General features: G+C 38.9%; 2 protein-coding genes across 13 annotated transcripts; both read right to left on the bottom strand.

Moving 5' to 3' along the window:
• Nucleotides 1-173: 173 nt before the first annotated feature.
• On the bottom strand, nt 174-6,031 carry LOC103701465 (protein ALTERED PHOSPHATE STARVATION RESPONSE 1). 9 transcript variants are annotated; one of them, XM_088716245.2, is made up of 6 exons: nt 5,912-6,031; nt 4,496-4,610; nt 3,086-4,223; nt 2,536-2,744; nt 2,210-2,433; nt 174-907 (listed from the first exon to the last, which is right to left on the bottom strand). In XM_088716245.2, exons 3-6 carry the CDS (start codon nt 4,185-4,187, stop codon nt 280-282), a joined length of 2,163 nt encoding a protein of 720 aa, XP_088572371.2. In that variant the 5' UTR covers nt 4,188-4,223; nt 4,496-4,610; nt 5,912-6,031; the 3' UTR covers nt 174-279. The 9 variants fall into 9 exon arrangements, with proteins under 9 accessions (XP_088572371.2, XP_088572370.2, XP_089785082.1 ...); XM_088716244.2 differs by having other exon boundaries at nt 5,806-5,986; XM_089928956.1 differs by having other exon boundaries at nt 3,086-4,610.
• Nucleotides 6,032-12,573: 6,542 nt separating this feature from the next.
• On the bottom strand, nt 12,574-18,179 carry LOC103701466 (DUF1666 family protein (DUF1666)). 4 transcript variants are annotated; one of them, XM_088716242.2, is made up of 6 exons: nt 18,004-18,038; nt 17,753-17,917; nt 16,617-17,231; nt 14,813-15,220; nt 13,621-13,826; nt 12,574-13,049 (listed from the first exon to the last, which is right to left on the bottom strand). In XM_088716242.2, exons 3-6 carry the CDS (start codon nt 17,023-17,025, stop codon nt 12,810-12,812), a joined length of 1,263 nt encoding a protein of 420 aa, XP_088572368.1. In that variant the 5' UTR covers nt 17,026-17,231; nt 17,753-17,917; nt 18,004-18,038; the 3' UTR covers nt 12,574-12,809. The 4 variants fall into 4 exon arrangements, with proteins under 4 accessions (XP_088572368.1, XP_008781741.1, XP_008781742.1 ...); XM_008783519.6 differs by lacking the exon at nt 18,004-18,038 and adding an exon at nt 17,332-17,579 and having other exon boundaries at nt 17,753-17,949; XM_008783520.6 differs by lacking the exon at nt 17,753-17,917 and having other exon boundaries at nt 18,004-18,179.
• Nucleotides 18,180-24,815: the final 6,636 nt, after the last annotated feature.

Here is a 24,815-nt window from a genome sequence, read left to right as displayed (position 1 = left end):
TTCATCAATTAAAACTTTTTGTATGGAAGTACAAATAGAGTATATGGTACTATATATCCAATATGTTACACCATATAATTTTTTCAAGCTTGATTGAGCTGACTTAGTTTCAAACTTATTTCAATTGAATTCAGTTTCGTTTGATTCAGGTTTAATTTGAGCCAAGCTTGAGATTGTCACATAATTGAACTGGTAGCCATGCTTGAGATTGTCACATATATTGCGATTAAGAACTTAATATTAATCACGTATAAGTTATCAGCCCAAACTGTTCCCATACTACGAATCCACCCCACCTTCCCTTCCACCCTCCTCCCAGGTCTTCAGCAACGCCTCGTACCCCTCCGCCGACGCGCCGGCGAATTCCGCAAGTGTTCCGGCGGCGACCGACATCCCCGCGCACAGCACCCTCGCGCAGGCCTCCGCCGTCATCATCCCCAGCCCCTCCGCCGCCGCCGCCGCCCCCTCCCTCAGCTGCCCGGTCACCGACCCTACCCCCGCCGCGAAGAAATCCACGCCCTCGATCGCCTTCTTCTCGTCGACCGCGTCGAGCACCCGGGACCACCGCACGCAGACCCCGTAGAGCGGGGGCGCTCCGCTGGCGCCGGAAAGCGGCGACACCTGCGCCGACTGGTCGCCGGTGTCCCTCGTGGGCGGCGCGCAACGGAGGATCCAGCCGGCGAGGGCGCGGGCGTAGGACCGCTGGGCCTCGATCCAGGCCGCGAGGCAGGAGCGCCAGTTCCGGATCTCTGCCTCGAGGCGGGCGGCGGAGCGGGAGGCCCTTGGCGGCGGAGCTCCGGCGGGGACTGCGGCGGGGGAGGAGGAGAAGAGGAGGAGCTTGGCCTCGTCTATTGTGCGCTTCTGGATCCGGTGGCACTCCGCCACGGCCGTCCACATCCTCGCTAACCTGCGCCGAAAGCAACAGCGATGACGTACTACGCGCAAACATAAATCAGTGTACAACCTAACCAAGTGTGCCTTTTTATCTGAAAACATTAAACAAAGTTAAGGAATCATAAAGAGAGAAGAAATAAAGTGAGAATTCTACTGCACTAACTGAGATAGGTGCCTGAAAAGCAAGCATCCTGCCGTGTTTTAAATACAAAAATTCTCCCTTCGCTAATCCAAAAAAACATCTCCTATGCCTGAGACTAAGAAAATCCTCTCTATCAAGGTAACGATACTGCCTTTCTCGCGTGTGTTTATGGCTTTCATAATGCTAGACACATATATATGATGTTTGATGTGTATGTATAAAACGGTAACTCCCCATAATATTTTTGTTGGAAAGAAGGTATGTATGATGTTAAAAAATTTAATTTCTCAAGAAATTAGTATGTCCAAAATATTTTGCATGGCACGGAGCATACATATAACAATGATGAATCTCTTGTTTCTTCTAACAATCTAGAACCTCACTAAAAAAGACTAACTGAAAGCGTTATTTAGATTTTTTAGCCTTGTATAAGCATCCAAGATTTACTATGTATATAACCAATACGGGACTAAACCCACGTTTGCACAAGTCCATACATGTTTTCGCTATTTAAGCTCTGGCATTTTCATTAGGTTAAGAATTTGGACATAATTAAATTCAATTACAAACATCACAATCAGCTTGCAGTCAACTCAAAAATTCTGTGCTTCAATGTCTTCTAGTCTACATGGATTATGAGCCTAAATCACTCTGATGCCATTTGCAATAGCTAGGGCTTCATTCAAGAAAGCTAGCTGAAAGATACTATTTGAATTTTTGGATCAGGTAAAAATACCCAAGATTAATCCAATGCATAGTTGAAGTGGGACTAACATACATTCGTACGTGTTTTTAGCCAATCTACAATCTATCTGTGCCTTCTTCATCAAGTTCAGCGGGCATCTTATGCACATTTCCAAATGTATATAGTTACACTATTTGCTAACATGATATACTCTTAAGTTCTAACATAAAATAAACACTTGTTACTAGAGCAAGTAAAGTGCAAGTATCGTCATAAGTTCCATCTTTTTTTCTCTCTCCATTTTCTTGAACTGATCAAACACTTTTGAGTTTACCTAAAAAACTTAAAAAGGAAGAAAAAGACTTTTTGAGTATCTAGAATGAGTAAATGTTGCATAAACCTTAAAAATCTATCATCTGTAGAGGAATATCTTCTGGTTGCATATTTCAAGTAACATAATTAACTAGCAGGTAGTTAATCAAACATACCCTCGTATCAAATCCACAAGCTGTGGATATAATTCCTGATCACGTAACGTTTCAATCCTTTTTGAAACATACTCCATTGAATTTATAGAAACTTTTAACCGAGTTTGGAGATCTCTTATCGCAGCTCTTGTTTTATCAACAACAGAAGGCTCTGCCCCTTTCAGATCTTGACTCCTAAGCTGCATGCATTTCTTCTCATATGCTATACGCAAAAGTTCTTCAGCCTGCCAACAAGAACTTTTAGTTATAAACTGGAAATTTTCATATTTCCTACGCCAATATCATTAACTAACGAACCTAGCCAAGACATTGTAATAAAGAAATACCTTGACTTCTTCATATAGCTTCTTTTCCCATACATATAATCTGTCCAGGGTTGACTTGTGGCTTCCAGATATCATAAGAGATTCCTCTGAGTGATTACCACCATTTTCATTGCCATCATCCCTCGAAGTGGAAGAAGCTTTGAGGAGCCTAGAAGATGATGAAAGGGATGATGTTGAATGGAACAAAGAAGCTGGGTTCAACATCCAAACTGTCATGTAACAATACAAAAACATAATTGGATTTTCCTGAAAATATCAATGCAAACACGGCAAGTAAATCTGGTTGGCATGGAACATTGGCTGTCATCTTTACAACAAAATAATAATAAGAATAAGAATAAGAATAAGAATATCTATCGAGCTATATATTTAAGTGATGAAAAGCACCGTTCTTTCGTTTACCAAAAGGAAAGAGTTCACAGCAAAATTTGTTGGCATGTAACATCTTCTAATGTATGTTTTTTGTTGAGGAAAAGAGTTCAAGAGGCATGAAAGATTCAACATCTTGCTGTCTATGAACTTTAAGTAGCTAGTGGCTTGATGAAAATACCTGCTATTGAGTTCGAGGATTTCTGAGCTCTGCTTGCTTCCAACATCACTGAAACCTCGTTAGCAGAATCACAAATTCTCAAGAACTGCCCCTCTACATCCTTCATAACTTCTGCCATACTTGTGGGTCTTCTGTTCACATATACTGTAAAACGAGGAGTTTCTTGTGTACTCTCTCTATTGCTCACGACTCCCTGCTCGTTATTGACCTCAAGAACCATGGCCTTCCTAGATTCTGATACTTCCATACTCTCTGTGCCTTGAGACTGAAGCTCCTTTACTTCATTCACCTTCCTAGTTTTGTCATCATCTTTATCTCTATCTCTGCTGACCTTTTCTCCAGTATGTTCTGGGACAACCTTTGGTTTCTTTACCATTTCCACCTTCACAGATTCTTCATTCTCTTTGTTATTTTTGTCTTCCTCTCCTTCCAATTCAGGAATCCCTTCTTTCCGAACCATCCTTAACCCTGTTATCTCATCATCATCTATTACCTGATCAAGACTGTTCATAGGAGGGTATCCATATGTATCCATCAATGAGAAAGGGTTCCAGAAAAAGTCCCAGTTTGAGGTTTGAGGTGATGCTGGTGGATAGCTTGGTCTGTTATAAGGTGAAGAGAAGAATGATGTGCTCGGTGGTGGAGCATCTGCGGTGAAAGAACTATTGATGCCATAATGATCATCCATAGGGTAGTAGGATTCAATTCTCACAATTTCTGGTGACTCAGGCACTTCCTCAATAGAAACTGATGGAATTTCGCCCGGTCTAAAGTAATTCGCAACAAAAGAGCTGCTTTCGCCTGGCTTGGTTGGTGTCAGTGTGAAGCATTTTAAAGGAATTGAGATGACTTCAGGGCTTACCTTTCTGACCTGTGTCAATGGTGGTGTTGTGTAGGAATCTAAGAAGAAGAAGCCATGGTCTTCATCTCCACCAACATAAGTACAAAGAGCAAGGGAGACACGCCTTAAAGACTGGATGTAAGCAATGTGACCAGAAGCGAACCGGTTTCTCTGCTCGATGGCCTCTTTGATAAAATTCTTTCTGTCCCGGCAGATCCGGACAGCCTCCGGATCATCCAATTTTGAAGTTGAACATCCCATCTCCAGGTACCTTCCTATGAATTCTTCGGGCTCGAGCTGAAACCAGAATCAGTATAAAAAAACTCTTGATGTTTTTCCAAAACTCTATAGGATTTTGTACTACTATTCCATGCATCCGAGCTGCAAAGGAAAATTTGGAGCCAGTATGCTCATGCAAGAAAAGCATATTTGAAAGAAGAAGCAACACAAAGGTTATCCATAGAAGTTAACAGCTCTAGAATCTCATGCAAAACCAGACTGAAAAATATTCTATGCTTGGTTTTCAAGTTATTTGTTCCAAACAAAACTTAGGGAAAGATGAAACATACTGTGCAAAGAAATCAGTAAAGGAATCCTAGAATTATATGCTCTTTTCCTCTCCGAGAAAGGCAATGATGTTTTAAAATCTCAACCCAGTTCCTCGGTTATAAATCCTTCCAGACACTGAAAAAGATGGAAGGAGAGAGGTAGAAATTTGGTCAGAAAGATAAAAACTAGGGAAAATGTATAAAAAACTTCACAAGTCTGGGGAAAAAAAGAAGAAGAAAAGAAAATCAAATCTACATCTGTTATGCTAACAAGATTTAATAGTATATCCTATTTGCGAAGAAATCCAAGTTAAAGCATAACTTTTTTCCTCTAATAATTTATGGGATGACAGTGTTAAAGTGGCAGGGAAAGATGATGAGTTGAGTCATGTTACTGCATTCCAAACAAAAGAAAAAGAAAATCTGCAGACAGTATCTCTGAAGTTGAAGAAGCTGATGATCGAGAAAATAGGGAAAACAGAGTCTTATTTTAAGAAAAAATAATGGCTCTTGCCACCATTCCCAGCCAAACTCGAGACCTCTCCCAGTGTAAGCAGAGAGGAGAGAGATGCCAATTGGCTGAGCAAAGACTAATTGGCTAAAAAAAATTCTTCTGTTTTCATAAACAAATCTAGGGGGAAATTTTATTGTAAAATAATTGTGATCATAAATAAAAAATTAAACATGCACAGTATACATCAATAAATCTGCTGTGCATATTTCTATGAAGCAGCAAGGAAACATCAGAAATCCCATGATGTAGTAAATTATCATAAATCAAGAGAGGATGGGATTCAAATGTTGAACTACAAATTAAAAAAATGAAAAAGGTGAATAAGAACTTATATGGCAATAGCACTTATTACATCAGATGCACTCCCATCAATATTTCTACAAAAAAGAAAGTTCGGTATGGATAAATGAAGGAAAGCAAGAATGAAAGTATTTAGTAGAATAAAGAAGTTAGATGGAAAACAAGAGAAGAAATATTCAAAAGAAGACTGCTTCATGAGCTTGCTTGCAACGAATTTTGTGAAGGAAACTATCTATTGGCTTGGAGATAAAAGAAGCTAATTTGATTATGTTTTTTTGTGACAACTATTGGAGATAAAAATTCTAGAGAAGGAAAAGGAAACAGGATCGAACTATGACAATAGAAGTTATACACCCCATATGCAACTTCTGTTGGCATATTGAAGGCTACTGCGATCACCTTTATAAATCGGAAGTACAGAAATTATGAAATCAACACAAGACAAACTAAAGCATATATACTGCTAATTTCTGAAGCAAACTTGAAAAAAAAAGACAGTATTCATTGGCAGAGAAACCTGGGTTTCTGAGCTGGGAGTTGTGGAGACACACACACACACACACACACACACAGAGAGAGAGAGAGAGAGAGAGAGAGAGAGAGAGAGAGAGAGAGAAGGTTACAACGATCAATTCAAAGAAAATTTCTACAGAAGAGTGGGGAAGTTCAGCGAAGAGGCAAAATATTGCTTGCATCTAACAATGGCTTTGGCACTTTAATAAGATTACATGACTAAGGTCGCCATGTAAAGGCTAATAAAAAGCCAATGTTTGTATAAACTCGGTCTTTTCTTTTTCTTTATTCCGTTGTTCCGTGTAGAGCTGTTGATTTGTCGGAAAGGAACAATATGAACACTAATCAATTGTTTTTTTTAAAACAAACATTATTATGTTTTTTTAATCTTTTTTCAATTTACAGAGGAGGATAGTATTATTTTTATGTTACTAACGTGTGTGTGTGTGTGTGTGTGTACCATGGAGAGATGTTTGTTTATATGTTTATAACTGCCAATGACGACCATTGCCTTAGAATTTTAAAGATTTTATTGGACAAATAACAGTGGTAACGTTATAATAGTGAGTAATTTGGTAACCCTACTTCTATTACAACAGTAATCATTGCCTTCTTGCAATCTTTGACACCAAGGGAATATTAAAAAGCTAAGAAAAAAGAAAAATTGTCGTCGGCCGAAAGCTAATGGATGAAGAAGATTCGCGTCCGTCTAGAAGCTTTAAAGCCGCTTCTTGATGCCTTCTGACGCCGATTCTCCAAAACTGCCCTCATTCTCACAATTTCTTAATGGACGAATCGAACTAGCCCCGGAGGACTAAGTTGGGGGTGGCATGGGCCGGGCTAGGCTATGCCCAATGAGTGCTATAGGCTAGTGCGATATTGTTTGAGAGAGATTCGACCGCAGCCATTAGATGGGTTCAACGGATTGTTGGCGGTGCATGTGAGTGCCACCTTTTGATCCGAAATATCCGAGCCATAGTTTATGGTGGGATAGCCTTTTAGACTATACATGGCTACAGAGAGACTAATGGGGTTGCAGACTGCGTGGCCTCATACATGATAAATCATTCTGGAGGCATTTTTTGTTTGGAGAGAATGAGCTACCTAGTGCGCTCCGAAATATGCTGTATTTTGACTCTTTTGCATGTATCCGTACTAAAATTGTATGAAACATCCGTTACACCAAAAAAACAAAAAAAAAAAAAAAGACAACCCAAGCCAAACAAATTAATTTATAATTTTTCGTGTAGTCATACAGCCTAATATACTTCCACCTGATAAGAAACTCCAGACCGTTTGATGGAGCTAAAGATGGAGACAAGCTAAAGATATGGACCGTTAGATGACTGTACGTATTTGCCGGGTCCTAGGCTTCTCTAATTTGCTTGAAGTTGGACCGGGGAAGTGTCAAATAATGGACCATCCGTGAGGCCATTATTAACCAATGTAGGAAAATAACGGCTACTACTCTGTCTAGTTTAGTCATGTAATGAGTTTTTCAAATAATTGTAATAGGCTATTTAGACAGAAAAATATGACATTATTTGACTGTATCAGCATTTGCCTAATAAGATATTATTTTTCAAACCAAAATGGAAGATAAAAATAATTTAAATATTATTTGACTAGGGAGGTAATAAAAATGACAAATAACAGTTATCTAATCAACGTAGCATATGTTATAATAACTATTAGCATTAATCATTTTCTGGATCTCTAGTACTACTACCATTGTCTCAGATAAATGCCTGGTGAGCCGCTGTTGCGTTTGGTTAGGCTGATGAGAGAGAGAATGGATGGAGTTAGAAGGATGGATAGCCTTGATCTACCATTTAGTTCAAAAAATTTTAGGAAGGATGGATGAAAATGAGGAATTATCAGTCTATCCTAGACCGCCAATTTAAATCCTTTCAATTTAGGAGGACGCAAGGAAGGATAGATGAAGCATATGAGGGGTGAATTTTTTACATTAATAATATTACCCCTCATTATTTTTTAAACAAAACTTTAACACTTTTTTACTTTTAAATTAACATCATTAAATTACAAATTAATTAGTTATTTATATAATTAATGAATAAAAACAAGTTCATATATAATTAATCTATAAAATCATTTATTTAATTAACTTAAATTAAATTTTATATAGTTATCCCTACTTCTTTCGTATAAATAAAAGTTATAAATTGATAATTATTTTTTTACCAAAGCATAATTAGTAAAAATGTCATACATATATTACCTGTTATTTCTTTAATTCTTCCTATAACAAACAGACGAGGGAAGCATTCCCATCCATCCTTAATGTTTCACCAAACATATGCAAAGATCGATGGAAGACCCATCTATCTTTTCTCCCAGTATATTTTTCCTTCTCTATCTATCCTTCTTACCAAACAGAAAATAAATTAAAATTTAGGCTAAGAACTAACCAAAAATCAAGATTCAATAACGTTGTTGGCCTATCATAGCAACTATTTTGGGTTGGCGCTGATGGGGGGCAAAATGGATCGTCCTGCCTGGCGCAAGGGATCATCCCACAACATCAACTGGGCAAGACTACAACCATGCTCAGAACTGGCCCAATCTCAGACTTTGCCAAAGGCTCAATTGACCTTGGTTGGATCTCTCTGCTATTACGACCTCCCATAGCTTTTTCTGCCTGTAATGACGTCCCGAGCCCGAGCTTGGAATGCCCTGCTGAGTCAGTTGCGAACCAAAAAGCTCCTCCGACCGCAGGACCAATCAACAATGTGTCCCGAACGAGCTCGGGGCTCCCACAATATTCGCCAACACACCCCAACCGAGCTTGGAGCGCCTTGTATATTCGCCGACGCGCCTCGACCCGAGCTCGGGGCGCCTTTAATATTCGACGATACACCTTGGCCAAGTTCGAGGCGCCCCATCTAACAACGTGCCCCGACCCTTGAACTCGGGGCGCCCTACCGAGCAAATCTCGAAATTGAAAAAGCTAGGCCGACCTCAACACCCGCCAAAATGAACTCGCCGAACGCATGATGCGACCCCTCATCGAGCTCAGCTTCGCCCACGACCGCATCCACGTATGTGCCTATGCCCGCCTACGTGGTCGTACATTACAACGTCACCGCATTATGCTTTGTTTACTGACCAACGATAGTCAAGAATAATGCCATGCTGCTCCAGCTATACCCCGCCGCACCTATCGACGCCTTACCGTTCACAGGAACGGCCTACGCCGTGTGCCCAAGCAAGCTTTAGCTAAGCGCCATCTGTCTAAAACCTATCTCCTCCCATGCTGAGGATGGGCCATACCTCTGCCACCTAGACACATCTCCGAGGGCTATATGTAGCCCCATTAGGTAACACTAGGAAAACTTTTTGGACCAACTAAGATCTACCTTAACTTGAGCATCGGAGGGCCCTCACCGGATCCCCCGGTGAGGCTTTGTGCAGGTACACCGTCGCATGGAAGTGGCTCTCCTTCTTCCGCTCCAGTCGGCAGCTCTCTCGACTCCTCCGGCGTGGTCACCCTCGGGCCAAATTTGAACCACAACATGCGCTATTTGTCCTTCTAATGAAGTAAAAGATTTAGGGCCATATCTTGAACTGAATTTTGCAACATAATTGTTGCACTTATAAAATTGTTGTTAGTTGCATAAGAGTAAATTACAACCGTAAACAATATTATTTGACAAAATCATGGTTCGCTGGGGGTGGCGAATAGGGTTGGAAATAAACTCGGCTGCACCAACTTCGGGTTAGACAACGGGCTAGGCTTGAAAAATTTTAGGTTAGATTTGGGCTTAAATATAAGAACCTATTTGTTTTTTGGATCGAGCTTGAGTATATTATTAGCCCGGCCCAAGCCCGAGCCCGGACAAGGTCTAAAATAGAGCTCGGATTTAGGCCCGAATAAGTCCAAAACCCTTCATCATCCTTCCTTAAGTTTTTGGGTTACAATTGTGGAACATTGGTGTTTTCAAGCCTCTGGAATCTTTTAAAGGCATAATAGTTGGATGCATTTCCAATCATCTCAAAATAATTATAATTTTGAATTATCAATAAGAAAGCTATTTGTGATTCAATAGACCACAGTCCACTCAACAAAGTTGGGCTAGCCCAATCAGGTTTGAGTTGGCTTGGACCTAGGCATGGGCAGATTTTCCAAAAATTTTCAAACCTAAGGGCAACCTAAAACCGGAAAAAATATTGTAGGCCAGGCTCAAGTAAGGGTGTGGCCTGGCCTAGCCCGGCATATTTCCATCCCTAGTGGCAAACAATCTAGGCACAGTTTGGCTATAAAAGTATAGTTCAAACTCAATTCAAAACTAAATGAATCAATTTTAAACTAGTAATAAAGGATCGAAAATAAACCCACATCGAGCCAAAAATAGACCTCGCTTGATCAAGCTCAACTAGATTAAGTTATATACATATACATACATGCATGCATACATACATACATATATGTATCTGTATGTATGTCTGTATGTGAGTACTATTTTCTTGAGAGAAGGTATATACCTCTGTTAGGTTTAAAATCAATAATTAGGCACTCAAATCGAAGATTCATATCATAGATCATGATTTATATCATTAAAAACGTCTAGAAATCAAAAAACTATTTGTTTTGATGATCTCTTCACTTATATATCAAATAAATGCAAAAATAGACAGTTTCCACCATACTAAGCTAAATACAATATAAAGCACTTAAATTAAGGATTAATAGTGCTGATCCTGATCTACACATGTTAAAACATGTATAGATTTAAAATCAATAATTTTAATGCTTAGGTTAGACCACTAAACTATATGGCCTTTAGTTTTTAGATATTTTTAATAGTATGAACTTTTTTTTGGATAAGTAACAATTAATTGTGGAGATAGATACACTATCGTTTTGAGATGAGCAAAGTCTATCTCATTTATATAGTAATTATTGGGTCTTAGATCCAATGATCCATAATATTAAGATTGTTTCAAGCATGAATATTTATTTAGTTTTAAAATTACTAAATATTAATTTCAAACTAGCTTGAATCAAGCTTTAACTTAAGCTAGAACTAAACTTAGTTTGAGCATGAATTTCTTTAATTCGATTTAGGATCTTCAAGCTGTTCAATTTGCCTTGTATTGGCCTGGTTCAAAATTAAGCTCAAATCAAGCTTGAAATAGAGGTAAAAAAAATCATGCAAGATCTCAACTATCCGGCTGGAAACAAATTTCAAACCAAAGTTGATCAGACCCAAGCTTGATTATGCTTTAACTCTATTATAACCCTACTGCTCATATAGGATGTTTTTTTTTCTTTTCTGAGTTAACATCTAACAGCTCACAATATTTTTAAAAAATAAAATAAGATAATAATTTATGATGCAGATAGTGAAAAGATCAGCTGGTAGCTATCCCCTGCTTCATCATGGAAGTTACTCAAATGCACCATATGGATGCACATTGGACTAGCCCAGTCCATGTCCTACTTAACCCAGGCCGAAGTATAAAAAGAATGGGCCAAAATTTACAGCACGGATGAGCTCCGGCCACAAACATTGGCCTGATTTAAATCTCAGACCAATCTTGCACTTGTGATTTATGAGCCCAATAGCCCAATCCAGCCCAGCCCAATATTCAATTTTGACGTATATATTATACAAATGTATTTATTTGTATACTACATAGTTCTTTATTTGTATAATATGATAAATACAGATCAAGATAATAATTACTTAAAGAATTTTCTTCTAATTAAGAATCGTTGACAAAGATTTAACATAATACATATGATAGGACTGCAGAAGGAGAAATGACGGTGCATGTTTTGAATTTTAATGAAAGCTAGAATTCTAATGTCAACCTTCAGGCGAAAGAACAGTCTCAAATAGATAAGTTCTATAGGGCGTAGGCCTCCCAAAAGATAATGGCGGCATGCAAAAGTTTCCTCAAGCCGGACGGAGACTTTCGAGTACAAAGGCAGAAGAGAGCTTGACTGCAAAACCCATCCATCGAGCAAGAAAGAAGGCCAGCCTCAATGATCCGACGATGACTGATCTTCCTCAAAAATTCACATCGACCCCGACTCTTCACCACCTAAAGCTATAATATGTTCCAGGGGTTGGGCTGTTCGCCCATGGTACATGAGCTGAATTCAGACTATCATGAGACAGCTCGGTCCATAACTTAGGTTGGCCCAATTTCCCCCCAAGCTCCATTTGTGACAGTTTGGTGGACTCATTCTAGCGTCCAATAAACTGGGCTGAACCCGTGACCAACTAAAGCCCAGCCCTAATGGCCCAATGTGAATCCCTAAGAGTAGGCCCTCCAAAATTGTCAGAACTGCCGCAGTTCCAACACAGCTAAAACGAAGAACCAAGGCCACCCCACACACTTTACATTCCTTATTTTAAACCTATTCATGTGCTGATAAAAAGTTATAGAAGAGGGGGTCCAGCTCAAAACAGAATCCATAAAGGACCCCAGTTTCACACCCTGTAACCTGACAAAGACAACGTTGAGCTTAATAAATCAGCAAATCGAGCAAGCTAAAGTACAAAGCTCGATTAAATTATCAGGTACAGATCTAGATCTGAGAAGTCAAAATGGCTGCTTCTGTTGTTTTAGCTTCTGACCACCCTACAGCTCGGGAGATGATTGAGCTCTACAATTAGTTTAATCTTTTTGATTACTTAAGATTGCCAATGCAATATAGGAATCAAATACATGCTGACATCTACAACCTGGCAACAGTGCTTTCAAATAACTCAGTGCAAGTTTATGCCATACTAAATAATGCAAGTGAACAAACTTAGATCTACTTTTCAGTAACTAAAACCTGCTGTGATATATCAATATGAGGTCTGCTGATGAACTGTGACATCACACTAGCAAGCGAACTTTCATGATTGGTTACTTCGGGTTACTACAAGCTAGCAGCAAAACGACCAACTTACAAATCATAAGATAAATATATAGGTTCAGGTTTCCAAAAGATGCTACCCACCTTAACAGAAGAAAAAAAAAAAAACATCAACAAGGGAAAAGGATTGGCGACCCATCTCGGCAGAGCTTGTTCTCAGACAAATCAAGCTTGCTCATCTTCTCTTCGCACCATAGCAACTGCTCCTTGCTGATTCTTGCCATTCTCAAAACCCTTGCTACGACTTTGATGTCAATGAGGCCAAGTAGCAGCTCCACTTTATCTGGGGTGGCTGGCCACGATTTCTTCCAACCTTTGATTTTGGAGAGCTCCTTCACTTTGCTCTCCTTCTGTTGTTACATACACGGATCTTTAGAGAGTACTAACCTCAGGAGACGAGATCTTGGAGAATTTAAAATAAGAGTTCTCCAAAGCATGTACTTCATTGAGACATATACACAATAAAATCATCTATGCTACATATGTAAGTGAAATTGATTGTTACAACAAAAGCAACCTCGGATTCTTAGGCTAGCAAAATACCTTATGCAATAACAAATCACAATTACTTGCCTCTGGAGGGGCTTTTATTGATACTTTAACAGAATGCCATTCTCACATTACACAACCACAGACAGCTATAGAAGAAGTTAACTCTTGACTAGCCGATACTTAAAACTAAAGACTGCACAGATGAGATACCAATGAAGGGGATAATCATGGTTAAAGAGAATTCACTAAATAATTGATCAATAAAACAAGAAAGCAGGAGAATTATTGCAAAACAAAGAGAATGCCAGTTTTTCCTCTAGAGTATTTTCAAGTACATTTAAATGAACCGCATAAGTAGCCACTTAAAAAGATGGATCATGGGGATTTTACTAGAAACGGGATAGAAATGGACCAGCTTATGAAGCATACCTTCTCAAGAGAGGCTTTAACCTGCTGAAGGGAGCTTTCATCCTGATTGTGACCCCTAAATAAATTCAGAGAACTGACTGATTTTTTCTTATCCGTCTTTACAAAAAGGAGGAAGGTTAAAATTGACTCCTCCATTATATTCAAAAGGTCGGAGGAAAAGATCGGTGGGTCTAATTCATCTGCCTCATTTTCTTTCTGGTCCATACCTGATAGAAGGCATAAAGCAAGTCATGTTCCCGCATATATGAAATTTATATGAAATCTAGAACCAGTTTTATCAAAGTATTCCTAAATTTTACTTCATAGTTAAAGAGTCAACATTAGAACATCATAGAGAAGAATGGCATGCACCTATCAACTAACTAAAATGAACAGGCTTCCAAATTTTAAGCCAGCTTCCCTTTTTTCCGTAAGTCAATTTACAATTCCCTGCACATGGGGGAAAACAGGATCCCTTTGAACTCAAATGCTTGATACTTCCACAAAAGCCATGTGGGGTTTCATTCACAAGCACTGAAAGTGTTAACTAGTGTTATAGTTGTTGATCCACCCTATCTATTACTCTCTTAAGACTGTTCTTTTCAGAACAAAAAACAAAAGTAATTCAGGTTCAGCTCACAAGGCAACCTTATACATGAAATCAGCAGTTTCATATGATGTTCTATGTCCATGTATTCATTGATCATATACAGGGTGCAGAATCAAATACATGCCTCTGGTTAAAAACCCTCCAAAATTTGTTAAATCAGATAGAACCATAAGAGCATGCACTGATGACCATTTTACTTTGAAACATACCTGACAACTGAGGTAGGTTTTATAAATAGTATGCTGAGGATAGACCATAAGGTCATGCACCAATGACCATTTTACTTTTAAACATACCTGACAAGTGATGTAGGTTTTATAAATAGCATGCCGATCAATGCTTAAGTGCAACAAAGCTACTAGTTTTACATAACCAACCAATCTCGTAAATGAGCAGATTAACACTTAATCAAGCTCTCACGAAAGAATTATATAAGGTTGCAAAGATGATGATCACTAGTGCAAAGCAAGAGAACATGATTCTGATATTAAAACTAAATTTTTCAAAGTGATTTGAGAAATTACCCACTCAAACAAGCATCAGAATACAAATTCTTTGTGAATTAGTTAAGTTACATGAACTTCTCTATCTCTTGGCACTTACCTTGAAAACTAGGAACTTGAAGCAACTTGGAGAGAGAACTTCGAGTTCGGGCATAAATTTCCACCCTGGAACCCTGTTCAAAGGGCTCATTTTCAATAAACCTCTGCAACAGAACCTGGAATTGCTGAAATGCCTGAGCAGCATAGCAATAGGTGGTGGCATTTTCGGGTTGGGATGATAGTTTCTGACTCAGTTGAGTGTACTGACAATGGAGAGCCTCCCAAGTCAAACAAATTTGTGCTATGTAAGCAGTTTCAAGACTATGGTAAGGGTCATCCTCCCGAGATTGTCGTAGATGCTCACAGTCATCTTGAAGTTCATCTCGCTTCTTGAAAGAAAGGTTCCTTAGAGTCAATGACAGCTTCTTAGATACAGATCTCGGTGAATTATTTGAAATATTCCAAGATCCTGCGACATGATGTGTTTTATCATATAAAAATGAGGAGCATTAGACAACTGCCAAACATAACAGAATCACATACAGGATCAATGGTAGACCAGTCAGAGATAAAGTAGTGATGCACATAAGCAAAAGATAGAGAAGAAAAATTTCTAAATTTCCATAAAACTCTTACTGTGACATCAAAAATGGTAGCAGACATACCTTTATTTGCCACATTAAAAAGGCATATCAGGGTTGGGATTATGTCCAATATGGTATTACAAATACACGTCAAAGTAATTTGCACATGCAAGCTAAGAAAATGTTTCAGAAGTCGTAATCTTCATGTGCAATAGTCAATATGGATGCAGGTATATTGTAATAAATTCAGAAGACTTAAATTCCAAGTTAATCTATATGCAGTAGCCAATGGAAACAAAAACAGCTGCAGCCCCTCCCGAAATATACATAATAAACAATAGGAAACAAATTATATGAACGAAATTGGTGGAACGAGAGAGCACCTGCATGCAAGCATCCTGAATATTCAGTGAACATCTGCTCTGGAATCAAACATTCTGTAACTAGATAAGGCTTGAAGAAATTTGTTTGCTTCAGGACTGAGGCAGTTACATTTTGAAGACAAAGGGAACTAGACATGTAATAGTGTGAAAGGTTGCTAGTAAACAAAAAGAACGATAAAAAAAGTAGGAGGGCACTCAAGGGTTTGATAAAGATACAACAACAACAACAAGAACAACAAAGCAAAACCTTATCAAATTTAGATCAGCAGTGGTGCAGAACTTCAAATTAAAGAGGTTCTCACAGCAGGACTCGCCAGAAGTTTACACAAACTGTCAGCCTGAGTTTCAAGACTCAAAAAGATTGCACCTAAATTACTGGCCTTCACCAGATTGTGGGCATGCATTAAATGCCAAGTATAGTTCAGCCAAGGCCTTGAAAAAAGTTCAACCCTGCTTGCAGACCCATCAGAGACATTTGAGATGCAGAGCTTGACTGGCAAATTTATTTAATTAAGAGATTAAAGACATTAGCACAATTTTTTTTAGTACATAACTAAGTACACTATAAAGTAGAAAATACCTTGACAAGCTAAGCCAAAAACTCAGAACTCAATAGAAAATATCCTAAATATTCAATTAAACTAGAGGAAGCTCAAACCATAGTTGCGTGCCAGAATAAGACATCAAGACTGCACACTTTTAACCATCACCTATTTATTTTGGATTTTTGAATAAATTCACAAACATAAACCAGATTGAAAATCAACATAATTGGTTGACAAACCAATTTCCTTCAAAGTTAAGCTACTTTGTTATAATGGAACTGAGAAAATTTTGATGTATAAACTAAAAAGTAATAAAAGGTTGAACCCAGATTCATCATCAGACAGTGATATACCTGCTTCCTGCAACTGCTGAGCGATCATCTTGTCGAAGAACAGCATCCTCTCGCAATATTTATTGTATAATGTATCAAATCCACACCAGGGATACCCATCTTCCACCTCCGATTCCCTCCACTCACTTGAACTTGACTCCTCCTCTTCTGGGCACGATTCTTCAGGAATCAGAACCATGAAGCTGTTCTTCCTCAGCTCCTTCAGCCGCCTCTTCACTTCATTAGTGATGAAATCATCGTCATCATCCTCCTCCTCCACAGCTGGGTCAGCAGCAGCTGCCTTCGGTGCCGAATCCATGGTGCCAACTTTTGGTTCCTCCAAGGCCCCTTGATCGCTTTCAGGGTTCAGATCATCCTCCTCTTTTGGCATGCGAGCTCTTCTGAACTTTTTCCCTTTAAAAAACTCCATTTCGACCTTGTTCAGAAACCCAAATCACAAACAAGCTTGTTGGCGAAGCAAGAACAAGTAAATTCCTCCTTTTCTTTACAAAGATTCCAAAAGGGAAGATTTCACCCCAGAGCTAACACCGATCCACGAAAGCCCCTCTCATTTCTCTTGATTCCTTCAACTTCTAAAGCCCTAGAAAGCTAAAATACAAGTAAAATCGCGCCTTTCTGCTTGACAAGAGATAAAATGAGAACAAAATCAAAACTTGGACAACAAAAGAGAATCGAGAAAGAAAGAAAGAAAAAGAAGAAGGAACGTTAAAAATACCTCGAAAAAAAAACGAATTAGATAAATCCCAGCATTGACGCAAAGAAACAAAAGAAAACATCCAAATCTCCGCAATGCGGCTAGCTAAATCACCGCATTGACGCAAAGGAGCCTCGGAAAATCCCAAAGACACCAAGATCCCCCATTCCCCATTATGAGCCTCTTTACCACCACAAATACAACCAAACGAAGCCCATGCGACCAAACAAAATGCCACCTTCTAAGGAAAGACAAATCGCCTCCAAACCCTAGAAATCCAACCCAAAGATCAGAAAAATCCCAAATGCAGCTCACGAAAACCTCATAATATCCCTCCAAGATCCCACCAAGACTCCACCGACACTCCTTCAAGCAAAAAATAACAAAAATAATGCCAAAAAAAGAAGCGAAAAAAAAAAGCAAGCCCCGGAAGTTCCGGTACCTGATCCAGTCTCTCCGGCACGGAGCCCGAAAAACCCTAGAAATCCAGTTGAATGGTCGGCAGATTTAGGATTAGGGTTAGGGTTAGAGAAGAAGAAGGTGAGTAAAAGGGGGCGACTACTCCGAGGAGGAGGAGGAGCAGTTGATGAACGAGGATGGCATGAGCCTACGAAATTATTCCATTTTAGATTGTCGGACAAAGCAATCCAAGAGCAAATTATCAAGTTACTAAAATTAATAAAAACTCATTACTTTTGTTTGCTTGCTTGCTCGTTTCTGTCTTCGGAAAATTGATGTGTCGTATGAAGTTGGGGGGTTCAAAACCCAAACGCCTGGGAAATCGCGCGACATGTACTGTCTTGTCTCAAGGGGAATATTGTCAGAACCCACATACGACTTCAAAATCTCACTTCCATCCCCTCCTTCTCTCCTTATCTTCCTCTCTTGCCCCTGCTTCGCCATTCCTCCAAACTATCACCATGGCGTGGGTGCTGCTCCCTCTTTTTTTTTTTTTTGAAAAAAAAATGGTTCAAATTTCCCTGTAAGTTAACGGTTCGATTGATTTTTGATAATTCGAATAAAAACATTTGATGATGCTAATTGTTAAAGTTGTTGGAAGTTGTTATTGGATGAACCTTTTCAGCTGCAGTTCCAACTAAGAAAATGATATTTTGAAATTTTATATTACATAAAAATAAATATTAAAATACTAAAATTATAAAATTGTACTTTAAACGGATTTTTTATTAATTTATATTATCGGCTGTCTGCTCGTCTCTGAATATCTAGTTTCTTAAAATGATTTGTAAAATTAAATCCATCAGCAGTTTTAAGAGTAAATGCGGAAGTGTTGATCTTTCTTCGATAAATATCAATTTATCTAGACAGTCATGAAATGAGGTTAAAAATATTGAAATAAAAGAGTTTTGGATCGCACTTGGTATGCCGAAACTAAGATAACAAAAATACTTGCTATAACCTTAGAATTTAGATGTGAAGCTAATTATATTTATAATATCGGCACAAGAAAAAAGACATCTTGGTCTAGGCTTAGATCTACTCTATTGACCTCGGTATTAACTGAAGTGAACAAATTCGGTGAAGATCAAGATACCACTATGTCTGTGCTAATAAATACTGATACTGAAGTCCATACGCGATTGGCGTAATTACCGCAGCATACTACTCTCATGGGACAGTTATCACGTTGTTAACGTGGTGCCAATCGTTACTATACAATTAAGGCACCACATGCGAAATCAGATAACAGATTTGTATTCTATACTATATAAAAAGATGGCTCGAAGATCCTCAAGTAAGCTCATTTTTTCTTTCGAACACCTCTACAAAATTTCTCCTTTCACAATGTTGCTCTACTATTCTAACTTAACTATTGAAATGTCCCTCGACAGAAACCTTCTGACAAGCGGACCTCCTATAGGTTAGGCCTTGGCGGTATTCAATGTCTGTTAACTTCAGCCACAGCCGACCTCAACGCTCTTCACTACTTACCGATCTCTAAACTAGCCGAGCAGCCTCCCAACCTCGATTCTGAATTTGGCAGCAACAGATTGGTGCCAGAAAAGGGTACTATACACCAAATGAAGAGAGAATCATCAATATGAGGTCATGAAAGAGTCGTGAAGCATCGCATGCCTCAGAGTCCGAAACATGCCTAGCTCGTACAACCCGCTGCACCTGTGAACACTGAATGGTTTAATTTACTCGTATAATAGATGTAGGCCTTGACTGCAGCAGTCCATGGCCTACAGCAAGCATCCCCATGGTCGAAATCAATCCGACCAGAACCTATTCGGCCTAGTCACCACTCCTAACAACTAACGCTTCATATGCACCAAGTCAAGCACCATTCTCAATGCCAAAGTCCATAGCGATCTCACCAGAGTCGGTATACCCGATGGAGGAGTCTTGATCAGGGTGGGAAGCAACGTACTCCAAGTCTCCATTTCGACAAGGATTTCGCTCCGGGTCTTTCATCTCCTCGTCATAGGGAGCCCCTACCCTAATGGAAAGCAAACCTCGATAGGAAAATCAAGGAGATGGGCTGTTAGTCAGGCGCTTAAGGGGCAGACTTAGAGGTCGAATAATGACCTCAACCTCGACACAGAAACCTCCTTTTCCTAATAGATCATGGAGGAACCGATCCTACCTCAGTTCAAAATGTCTCAGCTGGAGCTATACGACGGCACCTCGGATCCTTTGGATCATTTGGAGATCTTTAAGGCTCTCATGATTATTTGGAGAACTTTTTCCACCATTCTTCGCAAAGCAGCGTGGTTCTAGTTCTCGAAGCTTCATCCCAAACCGATTCACTCTTTCGAGCAGCTTGGACGTCTTTTTATGGCCCACTTCATCATCGGCCGAAGACAACATCGTGGTTTCGATGCATTGCTCAATGTTAAACAGAGGAAAAGAGAGTCCCTTAGAGATTACGTCAACTGCTTCAATGCGGCGAAGTTAGAAGTTCGTGACGTAGATAGTCAGTCGCGAAGTCAAAAATGAAGGGCAGTCTAAGCTCATCTCGTTTTCTCTTTTCTTTGGAGAAGCACTTTCCTATACACTTCGCTGAGATGTTGGCATGAGGTGAACAACTTTGGTGAAGACCGAGGTGCCACTCTGCTCATGCTAATAAAGACCAGCAGTTATAGTGATCTACAATCAATGTGCGATTGGCGTAATTGCCACTGTGTACTGCTCTCGCGGGATGGTTTCCATGTTATTAAAATGGTGCAAACCGTTAACGTACAGCTAAGGCACAACACGCCAAATCAAGTAATGGGTTGTATTTTATCCTATATAAAAGGGTGGCCTAGAGATCCTCAAGTAAGCTTATTTTTCTTTTGGAGACTCTCTCTACAAAATTTCTCCCTTTTACACTGTTACTTTACTATTCTGACTTAACCATAGAGGGTCTTCTGCTGGAAATCTTCCAGCAAGCAGACCTCTTGCAAGTTGGGCCTCGGCGGAATTCAACGTGTGTTCACTTTAGCCACAGCCGACCTCAACGCTCTTCGATACTTACCAATCTCCGAGCCACCCGAGCAGCCTCCCAACCTCGGTTCCAAATTTGGCAGCAACAAATATTAATCTCGATAAAATTTTCTTTCAGATTGTGAAATATTGATTAAAATATTTTCACCAATATCTTGACATTATATTGATTGATATGCTGAAATTAAACATTAGTTTGCATTGATCAATATTTATACATCATTTTGCTAAGCACTCAAAAAAATTATGAAATAAAATCTTGGCCGCCAGTCGGTTGCAAACAACAATTTCATGGTTGTACCAAAAGAGACTAACAATTTCTTGGAGGGGGAAGTGCCAAGCTGTGTTTATTTTTTTATTTTTGACCGTAATCCAAGTCATCCATAGCCTCCAAATCACCACCATAAGCTCCAACGCACTACACAAAAAGGCTTCAGGGCTCGTTTGGTTTACGAAAAAAGAAGGCGAAAAAAAATGGTCAATAGAAAAATAATAAGATAGAAAGGTTGTATTTCATTAAAAATATAATTTTTATATTTCGTAGAAAATTTTTTTCATGAAAAAGTTAATTTTTTTATATAGAAATTTTTTTAAAAAAATATATTTTCAGGAGAAAAAATATTTTTTACGAACAAAACGTCTCCTCGGAGAATTTACTAAGTCTGTGTCACAAAATTTAGTGACTCGAGAGGTGCATTGGAAAGTGAGTGAGATCTTTTACAAATGTCGAAATTTCGCATGTGCTGCGTTAAGGAATGCAGTCGACCCGTGCATGCGTTTGTTTGCTTCAGCAGTGGACTGCCTTTGCGCACAAAAATTCGAGTCGCGACGCCTTGGGAGGGCAAAAAATTCTACTATTTTAATCACGTGCACGAAACTCAAAGTGTTCACCAACACGACTTCGGCAAACGGCACTTCACATCCTTTATGATTTCCTCACCTTTACTCACGCGAGAACGCTTTTGGAAATGGTTGATTCAGCAATATACAATAAATATTATATTACTATATTATAATAATATTATATTATATTATAAAAATATTATACTATATTATATATTTATGTATTAATATATATTATATTTTATTATGTTATTTATATAATACTATGCAATATTTTTTTATAGTTATTTTGTTATAGCAAAAATAATTTCTCAGTTTGTTTATCAAATACATATTAAAGTTGTATAACATTTTATAAATGTAGTTACCAAACATTAAATAGTTTTTTATAGAAGCTCTACTTTAGAAAGCTCTATTTTAAAAAGTCCTACTTCCGAAAGTTCTACTGCCAACAACTCTGTCAAATAGATGACAATGTAATTGCCTTAGATTTTATATTTATATTTATATTTGCAGAACTTCTTTTATTTTGATAAACATATTAAATTACTTACCGCTATTTCTTTTTTATATGTTTAGAGTAGACATATATATATATATATATATATATATATATATATATATTGAACTTTGGGATGGTATTTATGCAATCATGGCTGTCCGCTTGCCATGTGATTGCTTGTGATTGCATGGACCCTGTGCTGTAAAGGAACAGCAATCTTGGATGTTGGGATTAACTCATCGACGTAAGATGATCCTCGTAAAAGCAACTACACAGGCAGATGGGTTCGCTTGTGCTCAGATGCCCGAGGGATTTTTCATAGTAGAGGAAATTTGGGACCCTATCTTGCAGCTTTAACATCTTTTAGAGTGATTCGGTTTGCTTGGATGCTTTCATTTCCTTGTTTCCTTGAGATTAACTTCAATGGCAATATGGTGAACAATGGTGCCAGTGGAGTGCAAGGTTTCATCATTAAAAGACCGAACTTTGCATTGATAACCGCAAGTGGTTCTTATCGGTTTGATACCTCCACAACTTTGGCTGAATTGAAAGGAGTATGGGAAGGTTTTGTCTATGCCACTTTTGCCTTGAGGGTTGGAAAAGTAGTTTTGGATCATTATTAGTCTGATCACAAGCTGTACCATTCAGTTTGTGGGTGCTTTATATTTTCAGGAGGTAAATAGTGAGGTAGATTGGATAGCATTCTTTGTGGCCAACGATCAAAGTTTTGCAATTCGAGATTCTAGTGCATCTACTCCTACACCTTGGGGTGATATTTCGTTTTCTGATTCCTCTAGTTCCATCCAATCAATAAACACTCGAACCGAACTCGCCCACCCCGATTTGAGCACAGGGATGCGAGAACTACCGCTTCTTGGAAATATGCCTCCAAGCCTTTTTCATTCACTTTATTTCTTCCTTCATCCGGCTTGCTCTCGGGTCCTTTGGACCAAATGCCGTTGCCCCTCCGGAAAAAAAGAAAAAAACAAAAAACTCTAGTGATGTGGGACAGGATCCATGAATAAATGAGCTATTTTGTGATTCACCAACAATCATGGGGCTCTCTAATTGGACTTGGAAATAGAAAGGATTTTAAATTGACACCCTTATTACAATCTTAATTAATTATAATATTAGCTCTCATTGAATACGGTGGAACTACACCAAAACAAACCAGGCAAGCGCTTGCTTAGGGCAATCCATCCAAAGGGCGTCACGAAGCTATTCTCTTTTGTTCACGAGACCTGTGCTTTGCACACTGCCATCGTGGCATATGGACTTGTTATCCATTCATCTTGATAGAGTGAGAGAAATATTCCATAGCCAATAGTATTCTTGGGTTGAGATCGGATCATATATGCCCTGATCTGATCCGAATGATCCAGTGGATCTAAAAAAAATTATAGATCCGGTCAGACTTTTATTGGGTTGAGTTCGACCAGACATCAAGATCCGAATACGGAGCCAGATTAGGTTGGGTCAAGCATGCTCCAACCCGAACCGATCAACTTGCAGTCCTGGCAACAATCCGGACCATCCGAGCACAATCCGTGATGAATAAACTAACTTGTCCCGAACAGGGGAATGAAAAATATTGACGTGTGGATGAATAAAGACCATGTTGTAATTTGTGGACAATGTCTCGTATCTCTTGTAATATTCTATCCTGTATTAATGGATATAAGAGCTCGTTTGGTTCGCGGGAAAAGAAGGGGGAAAGTGTGGTCAACGGAAAAGTAATGAGATGATTCTTGTTTGGTTGGAGTTTTCAAAGAAGAGAAATGGGAAAGTTGTATTCCCATTGGAATATGATTCTCACATTTCATGGAAAAGTCTTTTCCATGAGGCGGGAATCACTCCATCTTTATTTTTTTCAAAAAAGACCTTCAGCATTAAAGACCTAATTTTTATTAAGGGTATAATAGAAATAAAACATAACTTTTCCAGAAAAATGGATGATCAACCAAACATAAGTACTCTGGAAATATCTCACTTTTCCATAATTAACCAAACATGCTAAAAGTTCTTTTCCATGCATTCTCTTCTTAGTAATCTACTTTTAAGGAATCATATTTTTAAAAGAAAAAATGCTTTTTGTGAACCAAACGGGTCCTAAGAGAACAATTTTCTGGAAGCTGGGGACAGTGGGCCTGCTTGACCCATAAAATCTCTCCTGCTCCGCTGGGCCAACGCATTCAGTCACTTTTCCGTGGTCCAAACCACACCAAATAAGCTGCTCATACCTCACGCTATTTGTGAATCGTGCTCAAGGCTTTTGATTTCACCACTAAAGGTATTAGGTACTCGTGTAGCTGTAGACTGGCAGATGGGCGGAACCGTGTATTACTGTTTTTGATTTCACCACTAAGGGTGTGAGATCTCACACCCTTGGTGAATCGTGTATTACTGGTTTTTTTTTTGTGTGTGTGTGTTGATGCCCACATCCTACCTAACTGTTTCCGTTAAATTTTAAATCGAGGTCGGGATGGTGCTCGGCTTGCCTTGAGGTTAGCAAGAATCGAGCTGAATGAGGTTGAATAAGACCGAAGTGAAAAATATCTGGTTGCCTTTGAGACTAACCTGCAAAAAGTCTACTTACCGAAAAGTTTTCGACAGAGAATCCTTCAATTCTTAAGTCAGAATGGTAGAGCAACAATATAGAATAGAAAAAATTTGTATAAGATAGTCTTCAAAATGGGCTTACCTG

The sequence above is a fragment of the Phoenix dactylifera genome, chromosome 2 (genome assembly GCF_051530095.1).
Source record: "Phoenix dactylifera cultivar Ajwa chromosome 2, Ajwa_hap1_PhDact_Kaust_v1.1, whole genome shotgun sequence".
Lineage (NCBI taxonomy): Eukaryota > Viridiplantae > Streptophyta > Magnoliopsida > Arecales > Arecaceae > Phoenix > Phoenix dactylifera.
The sequence above is the reverse complement of the archived record's forward strand: the minus strand, read 5'-3'. Positions and strand labels throughout refer to the sequence as shown.

Bases quoted from the DNA above. Each gene is read 5' to 3' on its own strand.
- LOC103701465 (XM_088716243.2), bottom strand. From the start codon at position 5,983: ATGCAAGCAATATTTTGCCTCTTCGCTGAACTTCCCCACTCTTCTGTA. The intron at 2,434-2,535 runs GTATTTCTTTAT...TCTTGTTGGCAG, and splicing joins AGCTATATGAAGAAGTCAAG to GCTGAAGAACTTTTGCGTAT. The intron at 908-2,209 runs GTATGTTTGATT...CTTTCGGCGCAG, and splicing joins CTTGTGGATTTGATACGAGG to GTTAGCGAGGATGTGGACGG.
- LOC103701466 (XM_008783520.6), bottom strand. From the start codon at position 17,025: ATGGAGTTTTTTAAAGGGAAAAAGTTCAGAAGAGCTCGCATGCCAAAA. The intron at 13,827-14,812 runs GTAAGTGCCAAG...GCCTTCTATCAG, and splicing joins TCAAGTTCCTAGTTTTCAAG to GTATGGACCAGAAAGAAAAT. The intron at 13,050-13,620 runs GTATGCTTCATA...ATGTAACAACAG, and splicing joins TTAAAGCCTCTCTTGAGAAG to AAGGAGAGCAAAGTGAAGGA.